Raw genomic sequence first — 12,255 nt, 5'->3', positions numbered from 1 at the left:
GCGCGTGCCGCAAGGAGTGGGTCTGCAGGCGCGCGCGCGGAACGGACTGGTGGGCCGAGTGCCCACGCGACTACAACGACGACAAGGGCGAAGAAAGCAACGAACAAAAGCGAAAGGAGAGCTTAACCGAGCTATACAGAGCGGAAAGAAAAAAGGCACAAGCAAAGCGGCGAAGGGTCGGGTGGGCGGACCCGGGGCGCGCGTCGCGTCAAACGCAGCCACCATTTGGCACCCGTTTGTGGGTGTGCTGTCTTACTTTAGCGCGCTGCTCAGCGACTACCGCGCTTCACTGCGGTCGTGGCTAGAGGTGTCTTCGTCAAGCGAGGTAAAGTGTATAACGGAAATTAAAAGCACTGCTTCTCATTGGAGTATATGTCGGAGCGAATTTCTATGCAGATTTGTGTGTTTGCGAGGAAGAATCCGTATGAATTCACGAGCAATCAAACTGAATACTCATTACGACATAACTGCGACAGTGTACTTCACCACTAAGCAGTCCGTCGCATGCACGCTGGCAGAGATTTTAAAAAGCCAGCTTATATACGAAACGTCATTTACAAGGAAATTGTAATAATTACGACGCTGGCGTCATATATACTCCGCTCAAATTTTTGCAGAACGCGATAAATAAAAAAAAACTTTTTTTCTTTTCTCACTACGGCCAGTAGACATGCAGTGAAGCTCAAATTTTAATCTAGAAATCTGTGATCTCAGCGCCAGCACCGAGGTGGTTGACTGAAGACATGTGTCTACACCAAGTTCTTCTTGAAGAATCGCACGTTGGCGTTATGAAAGTACGGGGTCTATATACGTCAGCCTAGGCGCGGTTCCCATTCAGCTTCAACTTCGCTTTCTTTCATTTCCCTCATATAAACTTAACGCCGCTAGACCAGGAAGCAGTTCGGCTGCATACATCGTTATTCATGAAAGTTTCTATCATTTCTCAGTAGTTCCGGCGCGTTTCAAAACTGACATCTTAAGCTTTAATTAGGAAAACAGTATAAGCTTCAAGTGGCCAAAGCCGTCTTCCAAGCACGCGCGCGAGACTCTCTCTCTCTCTCTCTCTCTCTCTGCGTGTGTGTGTGTGTGTGTGTGTGTGTGTGTGTGTGTGTGTGTGTGTGTGTGTGTGTGTGTGTGTGTGTGATATAGAGAGAAAGGCGACATCAGATTAAGCTGCCTAACACGCAAATACAGAAACCACGAATGTGTATCACTATTTGACGTTTACTAAACGTACACTCTGCCGCTACATTAAGTTCCAGCCTCTTATCAACTTTTCACCATCGATATGCCGTAGCTTCAAAAAAAAAAAAAGATCACAGCATATTTATGGTCTAGCCACCATAGCTTATCCACGGAGTGAATGATGATGAGTGGGGCGAAGCGTCCATCAGTCCATCCGTACTTCGTTCCGTTCCTTCATTCTTGCTTCTGTCCATCCGTGCGTCCGTGCATACGTACGTGCGTCCGCCTGTCTGTCCATCCGTCCGTCCGTCCGTGCGTCCATCTAGTAAAAACTTTTAAGTACCGCCACCTCGCTTCTTATCATGACATATTCATCATATGCAAGTACCGCCATCTAGCGTACATACCAAGGACTAAACGAGAGGTGGCTACCGACTACTACTACTACTACTACTACTACTACTACTACTACTACTACTACTACTACTACTACTACTACTACTACTGCTGCTGCTGCTGCTGCTACTACTACTACTACTACTAAACACATCGAGTATGTGGTGGTAAAAAGATTTATTCAGAAAATCACTGAGAGTTGCACTACAACTGCACTTGGTTGGTCTCCTTATTCCAGAAGTCCATTGGAGGTCATCGTTGCTCGGGCGCGGGCCACCAAGGAGCGCTGAGCGTCCCGGGTGGAGCAGCCAAGCAGGAACTCCTCCCAAGCCCGTCTTGTGGGTGAGGGGATGAAAAAAAAGGCAGCATATCCACGGAGTGAATGATGGAGAGTGGGGCGAAGCATCCGTCCGTCCATTCGTTCTTGCTTCCGTCCATCCATGCGTCCGTCTGTGTAACTGTCCGTGCGTCCATTCGCCCGTCCGTGCGTGCGTTTGTTCATGCGTCCGCACGTCCATCTGTGCGTCCGTCCCTGCATTCGTCCATGCATCCGCCCCTGCGTCCGTCCATGCGTCCATCCGTCAGTGCAGCCATCCGTGAGTCCGTCCATGCATCTGTCTGTGTGTCCATTCGTCCATCTATTCAACACTCCAAGTACCACCATCTCGCATCTTTTCATCATATATTCCGCATATGCACCACCATCCAGCGGACATTCCAAGGACTAAACGAGAGGTGGCACACGCACACTTTCTGACGGCTTGCGCTTCGTGTCTACTTCCCACCTTTAACCACCTCGAGTTCATGGTATATACTAGTTCACTGTATTCATGACACTGCGGCCCAACGCTCGCTAAACCTTTCTAAAACCAAGGAGGTTATGCCCAGCGAGTATAACGTAGCAACCCTTTCTTGTCAGATAGCGCTCAATGTACATGCCAATGGCTGCTAAGGGGGAATGAGAGACAGGAGAATTCGGCTGTTAGTTACGCGCACGCTGCGAATCTTTTATTGTTCAACAACGCACAGAAGAAATCTCTCACCGGCACCACCTTGGAGGTCAAAATGTAAGACTGGTTACACAGTACGACTACTACTACGACAAGGAGGGACGAACGGGTGCCACTATGAGGATCTTCGCCCCTAAAAGGAAGATGTATGGCCGGGCATACTGCAATCATGTGGTAGGTGTCGGCAAGCACCCCACAATGAGCATAGTAGCCGTACATGCCCGGCATGAAATGCTGGGCGGCTGCAGGACACAAGAAGGTGTTCGTCTGCAAGCGTCTCATGAGCCGCTCGTTCGGATCCCGTGCAGGTTCCGGGTAAAGACGGCGCGAAGTTTGATAGTAGTCGAGGATTTCGTGGTATCGGGGAGGCGCGACCCACGGCATAAGGAGCTTCGTCTCTAAAACGATAGGCTATCCATCCAACGCAACTAAAGCCCCAAATGTGCTCTGACGTATATAGAAACCATGAGTGAAATCCCAAAACTTCTCTTTAATAAGCGTGTTTTCCCACTGGTTACCTATACTTCACTAAATATCTGTCCAGCATTGTGATTGGCTGAAATATTCTCCTACGATAATTTTTTAACATCACATGTTTTGGTTAATATACGAACCCTGACACCTGAGACCTATAAACATCCTCTAGACCCCCGGCCAGGAAAGACAGACACTGAACTATTGGTACAAGCCGCCTAAGAACAGCGAAACTTACCTGTCGGAGCGGTTCACAAAAGCAATAATGTCAGAAATACACAAAGCAAAATACGTGGAAACTTGCACCATTGGCATTTGAAGAGAAAGGAACATAGGGCACTCAAAGTTTACGAGCGAAGAGACAAAGATATTCAGACATATAAAAACGAATTCACACGCTATAGCGGCGCAATACTGATCAGAATCTACTGTACAAGATTCGAGTTCGTGTAGTGGTGTTACGATGGTCTTGTATGGTATGGTATGATATTTGCTCCTATATACGTGCTCCTCTGTTTATCTGCCATGACCAACTCTTAGTATGTTTGTTGTGCAAGGATCACTCAAGAACTAAGGAGTACCCGGTGGATTATTTTTGCGCCACCATCTCATTATACACCATAAAAAAACGCTAGAAACCGCACTGTCTTTGCCACATGATCATGTGTAGAGCAGGACTAAAAGATCCCAATAAAAAGAGAGAAGGTGGAACGCAGGGCAATGAAGTTAACAATGAGTCGTGTGAGATGGTGCTCGCGGCCACGACTCTGCAGGCCCAACTAAAAGTGTTTGAACCTGACCCATGCCGTAGCACACAGCAATGCTGATTCATACTTGAAGTTACCACCTGCCAAGCGTGAATGCAACACACAGACTCGAAATAATTAACTTTCTCTGTCTCTATCTCCGTATCTGATGAATGACACATTGAAGTAATCTGTACCGAATATTCCACGTAACTACACGAAGTGTCCTCCAACGTACCCTTTTGTTTCCTTTTTTTTTCTATATCAGGTTACGAACAGCAGGAAGGAAGGAAAACAGACAGGAGAGTAAGGAAAGGTTGGGAGGTTTTGTTTTTTGCACGCATATTAAACTTGTCAACAGAGCCAGTAGGATAATCAGCACGAAAAACGACTTGAATAGATTTCGCAATAATTTCTACGCTCACGAATATAACATAGGTGCCGTGCATATCAATTTCATTAGGCATCCTTATTGTTGTTAAGATCTATCGTCAAAACTCTCCCGACTTAAGGCTTGAATCAATTGCGCAATAACGCCACTGAATCCACTCTTTATTTTTCTTTAATGTAGACACATTCAACCGGTTTCACGTCGTGAAAAACCTTTGGACAGCGATGCTGCAATCTCGTGAGTGGGAGTAATTAATTGGCTAGCGATAGCATGGGCATAATATTAGTCATCATCAATTACATTTACTTATTTCTTTATTTACACCCCCTTCTGCTCACGTGAACTTGGTGACACCAGTTACTACTACTACTACTACTACTACTACTACTACTACTACTACTACTACTACTACTACTACTACTACTACTACGACGACGACGACGACGACGACGACGACGATGGCATAATTTCGAGCAAGGTAGCTTCCCTGTACTGCAATAAATGCACGTGGAGAAATGATGTAGTAGCGTGTTCCAGCAACCACCAGCATAATTTGCTTCCGCGATTTACGGCCTATCGTTTGACTGCCATCTGCCACAGCCTCGATGCATCCATGCGCCACGCGCCGATGCTGCGACGGGAAGCAATATGCAACCGGAGCAAGGCGGTGCATTTACGACTCACCCACAACAGCCAGACACAACACCAATCCCGAATAAAAGAACAGCTGTTAGACGCTGTATGCATACTCTCCAATTTCGTTTGACCTTGGACAGAACGAATGGCCAGAGAAATATGAAATAAATTGGGTCCAGAGAGCGTTAGCGCAGAAGGGCCTTGAGAAGAAGCCTTCCCTTACGGGATCAGAAAAGTGAAGCAACAAAGGCAGAACCCAACCCGCTTGTTTTCCACATTCGGGTTAGTATAGCGAGAATCGCCTGCACGTGCGACAACAGTACATTAGAACAACCAGACGGTCTTCGGAGAGGAAATAAGCGATGACATGTTTCGACTGAGCCGCTGTTGCGACGCACAAAGAATACCGCATGGTTGGCAAAGAGCTAGCTCAGCCACGAACGTTCATTAAAACATACAAAGAAAACAGACAGCCGAGTAAAGGAGTTATTGTCGATTCGGTGGCGCCATCTAGCGAAGCGAGAATAAAGAAAGGGCGTGGTAGCAGGCTCCGTGGTTGCGCGCGACTTGGCAGGTGTCCAGGTGTGTCTTTGGCGAACGGCCCGCGCAAGCGTGGCTCGCACTGCAGGCTACGCATTTTATTCTCTCTCATTTTATTTCCTTTGCGCCGTTTCCGCTGAGAAATCGGCATAGTAAAATAGGGGACTGTGCACGATGCGAGCATTATGCAGCGAGTAACCAAGGCATACGCAATTTGTATGCGCGGGATGCCCTTGTGATTCGATTCCGCGGAACGGCAGCAGTGTCAACGGGCAGCCGCTCCGCGCACTAAACGCAAGTGCGAAGGCCTTCTTTATTGCACTGCGCCTTTCAACGAGATAAAAAGAGTAGCGCGGAACCACATTTCTTGGTTGCGTGTGTTATAGGGAAAACTCTCAAGTGCTCCGATTTCTTACACTGCGAGCGGCAATAACGTAGATATGGCCCTACACATGAAAATTCGACGGATCCCACGCACCTGGGAATCAACGCTGTCCGAACCATGCGCGGGGAAGGTGACCGTGTTGCAATTCGTTTTATTGAGCAACACGTCGAGAAATGACGCTAAATATGTGTGCAAATATTGCACGCACAGACAGTAAGTTGAAGAGTTGCAGGATTTTATATGACCAGTTGTTTGCACTTGCGCAACGATGCCAACTAGAACATGCGGCGTATTAGCAACACCAGAAGCTGATATGAAGCGCTGATGCTCGCGAGTATGCTGGCCCTGGTCACTGCTACATAAATCAACTTCAGCGCATGGTAAACTAACCATAATTGACGTTAACCCGACGTGACGGCAGTATAAAAGGGGTACATATGTAATGCTTATAAATTTGGCTAGGCAACACTGAAAAAATTATTGACGTTCAACAAAGATTAGCGTCTATTTGAAAAGTCCTGGCGTAGCTCTGTGGTCAAATGCGTCATTTCAACTCAGAATGCTTGAGTTCGATTTCAGCTGGGACCCTGATATTTATTCTTTGCATTTGTCGGGTCAACGCTACCAATGTCAGGTATTTCTTATCGCTCACGCGTTAAAATTGCACATGTGTGTTCTCGTCATTACTGAGTAGATACGAAGTGTCAACCGCCTGTGGCACATACTGGCATACCAGCGGCACACACCCGCCCGTGGGTATGTGCCACTGTCTGGCGGGAAGTGTTTGACGACGTACGCGACGGGATTGTGACATTATTCATGCATTGACCAGCGCGTAATATTCGTCAAATCATCTTACCCTCCCATGCTAATATTGGTTCACGCAAAGTTAAGGGAATGACCACGAGAGCACCCAAGCGTAAGTGGATAGATAGATAGATAGATAGATAGATAGATAGATAGATAGATAGATAGATAGATAGATAGATAGATAGATAGATAGATAGATAGATAGATAGATAGATAGATAGATAGATAGATAGATAGATAGATAGATAGATAGATAGATAGATAGATAGATAGATAGATAGATAGATAGATAGATAGATAGATAGATAGATAGATATGTCCCAAGTCGCCAAAGTTTGCTAATGCTTCGCATTTAAAAGATCAGTTCATAAACATTACCTTCTTCTTGCCCGTTTTAGGGGCGAAGCACATTGTGACGTCACCCGCTCGTCTCCCGTTAGGGTTTGTAACCACCGGTGGCACATACCCGAGAGAGCGGGTATGTGGCAAAGGGGATAGACTTTCAGGGGCGAAGCTCCTTAAGCCGTGGTTCGTGCGTTCTCGGTGTACGTAGTAGGTAGCCACTTCTCGTTTAGTTCTCGGAATGTTCGCTAGATAGCAGTACTTGTATATAATCAATATATGACGGAAAGATGTTAGATGGTGGTACTTGGAGTGTTCGTTAGACGGACGGACACACAGACAGACGGACGGACAGACGCACGCACAGACAGATCGACCCACGGTCGGACAGATGAACGCTTCGCCGCACTCATCATCATCCAGTTCGTGGCTTTACTGCGATTTTTTTTCTTTGTCTGTGATGATGGCATGTTAGAGTAAGGACCCACAGAGGAACGCCCGGAAACACGAATTAAACGATCAGGGCACAGCAACACGTCAATGTCAATCGATGTCCTCTAATACTAAGTTGGCGAGGTACAGTGTTCACGTATGTGAAGCGCGGCATCAAACCTTTTGTTATAACGATTAGTACACACGACTGCTGGAGATAACGACATCCTAGAAGTAGAAATTGGGCCACTAATGTTAATCTAGTTATAATAATATTTTGAGTTTTACGTCCTAAAACCATGATTTGACTACGAGAGATGCTATAGTGGAAGGCTCCGGAAATTCCGACCATCACGTGTTCTTTAATATGCACTCACGTCGCCCAAGTACACGGTCCTTTACGATTTCGACTCCATCAAAATGTGAACATCACGGGCTTGATCCTATAGCCGCGACGCCGATCTGACGCAATATGAATAGGATGGAAACTAAAGTACTTCCATTACTCATGTTTTGCAGTATGAATCAATATATAATGAATGCTGCAGCCTTCACGCAACCGGTCGCGATGGTATATATAGTATAGGCTGACTTGAGGGTCGAGCGATCGAATCCCGACCACGACGGCCGCATTTTGATAGAGGAGAATTAACGATAAAGGCCCGTGTGCTTGGATGTGAGTGTCCGTTAAAGAACACCAGCTGCTCAAACTTTCCGGGTCTCTCCCACTACAGCGTCCCTCAAAATCGTACTATCGTTTCGGCGCGTAAAACTCCATCAACTATTATTGAGTATGACTTGCCGAAACACCGATATAGTTACGAGAAATGCCATAGCGGTGTGCTCAGGAAATTCGAACCAGCTGGAATTCTTCAACGTGCGCCTAAATCGAAAGCACACAGACCTCTCGAATTTTAGCTCCGCCTAAATGCAGCTATACCGCGAGTGGAATCTGATCCCGCTTGCGGGTCAGCAGTCAAGTACCACACGCCACTCCACCGCCGCGTCAGGTTCGTGTTTAAATACGTGAGTACTTTGCAGGTAATAGCGATATCTTGAATAGTCAACGATGGACACTTGGGACATGAACGAAAGCACAATGAAAGCGAAAACAGCGTACACGAGTGTGGAGAGGGCGAAGTGTCAAATTTTCGAAGTTTCCCGCTTTGGTTTTCACCTTATTAGGCAGAAATACCCGCACATAGTGGTTGCTTCGACAGCCAGCAAAAAGTAAAATGAATGCTTGACAATACGCCAACCGCGGAATCACTCCTACGCATGACAGACGACTCGGCATAGGAAACTTCACATACAAACGCATGATTGCACGGAATGATGAATCAAAGTTCGCACTAGTGGGATTGTATTAAAAAAACAAAGGAATAGTTAGGAATTCACGTTGATCAATTACATCGCAAAATATAGAAAAGGTACACATTCAGAGAAGTTAAAAAAAGTTTGGACAAGGTACTTTGCTATTGTATATTGCTTATATTGTTACATCGAAAATTCTTTATGAAGCCAGTGAGAAGGTTTACTATATGCTCTCTATGTCATTCCGCACCAGGCCCATCTTCTGTCCCTGAAGCCACGTGATCGACGGCTTGACGGCCCTTGGCGTGCCGTATGCAAAAGTCTGGGGCCGCGTCGGTTATATATGATGTTCCTCGTGCTAAAGGCGTGTAAAACATATAAATAGTAAAATCATGAGAGCAACGTGACATGTGCGCAGTAAGGATCAACGACTCCTGGTCACGGTAACAAAACGATGGAGTGATGTCAACAGTGCGGATGCCTCGTCAACCGCCCATGCGTCGAAAGGCCGCGAGGCAGATGCTATTTTTAGCGCCACCACAGCAGCATCCTTTACTCAAAGGTCACTTAGAAGTGTGGCAGATTGGGCTAGTTGGTATGGCATAACGATAGTTATAGCGCGAGAACAAAACGACGACACAGAGACAAGAAGGACACGAAAGACACGAGCGCTCGTGTCTTTCGTGTCCTTCTTGTCTTTGTGTCGTCGTTTTGTTCTCGCGCTATAACTATCGTCAAAGGTCACGCTACGGGTTACCTGAAAATATGATGCGAAAACTATTCACATCCTTCGAAAACGCGACCAATGATTCCTATTTAAAAAGCGGTTCCCTACCTATGAGAGTCGTTGAATTGAATAATATATGATGTCGATAGGATAACAAAAATTGTTTTCTTCAAATGACATCAAATTCACTACGTTGTATTAAAATACGAAGCACTGTGAGTTGTTCAGGCACATCTATCACACAAAGGTAGATCCCCACCGAACAGAGAGGATGAGTTTGTACAGAGAGGGTGTCCTGTTCCTATATATAGCTTGGCAATTGTTACTTCCACGTGTGCTGCATGACTTAGATACTGGTGGCCAATTACCAAGCTGCAACTTGATAACATGCAGTTCCTTTTCTGTACGCCTATCTCATGTGCTCCGCCAATAATTCCTCAGCTTTCGTTAACAATCTTTCAACCTTCTATGTCACTGAAGCAACGCAATTAACCGCTTGACCACCCTTAGCATGTCGTATACGAAATCGTGTCGTATACGTGCGTCCATAAACACTTCGTACGCAGACAAGGATAATAACGGAGAAGCTCTTGCAAAGAAAAACTTCGCAAACAAAGGCCCGTAATAGTTGCGTGAAATAACAGTTGAAGTTATCTCATTCGCCCCAGCGAGCGGCAAAATGTGCTGTTGTCAAAAACTCATGCCCACGCCAGCGTCAGATGACCGGAAAGACTCACCCGTCCTCCACCATCGGACTCGTCCGTCGTGTCTCCCTGCGAAAAACAATAAGCGGCAAGAGCGTCAGTTCAGTATATGAGTAACGCAGGGGGCGCTCATGACACACGCCAAGCGCACTGCACAAACAACCGCAGACCTTGAGAGGTGTAGGTGATCGCTGCAGCTGTGCTGCACGCATCTTATAAACGCACTGTGCGGCAGCTACCTTTTATAAGAGTGGAGCTGTTGAAGCTTGAGCTTCAGTGCAAAACCAGTGTGTGTGTGTGTGTGTGTGTGTGTGTGTGTGTGTGTGTGTGTGTGTGTGTGTGTGTGTGTGTGTGTGTGTGTGTGTGTGTGTGTGTGTGTGTGTGTGTGTGTGTGTGTGCGCGTGTGTGTGTGTGTGTGTGTGTGTGTGTGCGTGTGCGTGTGCGCGTGTGTGTGTGTGCGTGTGCGTGCGTGCGTGCGTGCGTGCGTGTGTGTGTGTGTGCGTGTGTGTGTGTGTGTGTGTGTGTGTGTGCGTGTGTGTGTGTGTGCGTGTGTGTGTGTGTCCATTCTTAAAGGTGAACTAGACCATCAGTAGTAATAAGCAGCGCCAGGTGTACTGCTCTTTGCATATTAGAAACAGAAAATAAAAGGAGAGAATGGTGAAACGTGAGACAAAAAATGTGACGCACAATACAGCAGTATACAATTTGGTAGAAACTTGGAAGACGCTAGCCAAAGTGAAGATATATTTAGAGACGTTTCGGCTCTTACAAGGAAGTCTTGTTTACAGTGAATCTCGATGACTAATCCACAAGGCTGCATCCTACAGTCCGTAAAAGTAGTAACAATAATTTCATCTTGGTTAGCGCATTTCTAAGCTCTCACGAATATTTCGAACCAACCAGACGAGAATACTTGACCCTCTATCTCATAAAATGACGCAAAATGTAAAAAATAATTTAATGGGAGTGCCCGGTTGAACTCCCCAAACCCAGCCTCAGGGTGCGCCACTAAATGTATCTCGGCATTTAAGTTGTAACATGTACTTAGACCGTTTATCACGTTACCAAGACTTTTGTGGGCGAAGCTCCCTAAGCCGTGGGCCGTGGGTCCGCAATGTATGTTCCCGGATAAGTTCATTGACCTAATTAATTCACGCGATGGACCCACACTAATTCAGAGAGCTACACTTCACAAGGATTCCCGTGAGAGTCACCCCTTTCAAGTAACGCGTGGGGTTCATCAAGGGTGTCCCTTCTCCCCAGTTCTATTCAGCCTGGCATTAGAGCCCTTCTTTTAGGGCCGTTGAACGTGACCCGCACATTCGAGGCTTACCCCTACCTGGTAACACTCAAGTAAAGGTCTCTGCATATGCAGATGATATTACTCTATATGTTCATAATGAACAGCCGCTGCAGCATGCTCTTGATACTTTCCATCATTTCGGCATTATCTCCGGTGCAAGGTTAAACTTTTCTAAAAGCCAGTATTTCTTTATTGGCAACCCCTACGGTCGCACCAACATCACGTCGCCTTTACAGTGGTCTCATAGCATTACAATACTATAGGCCTTACTTTCACTGCATTTGGTGTACAGGACAGCATCTGGTCATCCGTTGTACGAACTCTTCAAAGTGAAGTAAAAGAAGCCCGACACTTCGATTTGCCCCCCTTGGAATGCCGATACTTCGCTTAAACGGTTTACCTCGGAAAATTTTTGTGCCTTTGCCATTCTGTAAAACCACCGCTCTACGTCTCCAAGAAAGTGCAAAACTGCATCAGATCATTTTTTTCTTTTCGGTCTGGTGGCACAGAATTATCCCGTCCGGCGTTAGCTCAACCACGAGATCGAGGTGGTTTTGCATTCCCCGACGTTTCCTTCACGGCTTCTATACCTTATGCCTCCGCACTTTACTGCGAATACTGAGCAACGATGGTACGCCAGCTCAGACACTGGCTCGCAACCATCTGGGGCCATCACTACACGTATTCCTGCCGGCTAGCCAAATTAACCAAGGTCCCCAATCAACTGAACTGTCATCTTTATATCAAGCCATTCTGGTATTTCACGCTACGTGCGCAGAGATAGAGGTGGCCGAATCTAAAATGGTGGACACAATGGCCGCCCTGCTACGGCCCTTGGTGCCCCAGCATCGTCAATCTGT

The 12,255-nt window shown here is 46.5% G+C and overlaps 1 protein-coding gene across 4 annotated transcripts in view; it reads right to left on the bottom strand.

Annotated features, from left to right (window-relative positions):
* Positions 1-12,255, bottom strand: part of by (focal adhesion protein tensin) — a 279,600-nt gene that overhangs the window by 205,397 nt on the left and 61,948 nt on the right. For all 4 annotated transcript variants that reach the window (XM_075893521.1, XM_075893528.1, XM_075893539.1 and 1 more), the window contains exon 2: positions 10,126-10,161. In XM_075893521.1, the coding sequence (XP_075749636.1) occupies positions 10,126-10,161 (36 nt within the window). The remainder of the gene's footprint in view (positions 1-10,125; positions 10,162-12,255) is intronic.

The sequence above is a fragment of the Rhipicephalus microplus genome, chromosome 1 (assembly GCF_043290135.1).
Source record: "Rhipicephalus microplus isolate Deutch F79 chromosome 1, USDA_Rmic, whole genome shotgun sequence".
In the NCBI taxonomy this organism is placed as follows: Eukaryota; Metazoa; Arthropoda; class Arachnida; order Ixodida; family Ixodidae; genus Rhipicephalus; species Rhipicephalus microplus.
This window is presented reverse-complemented; position numbering and strand designations above follow the sequence as displayed.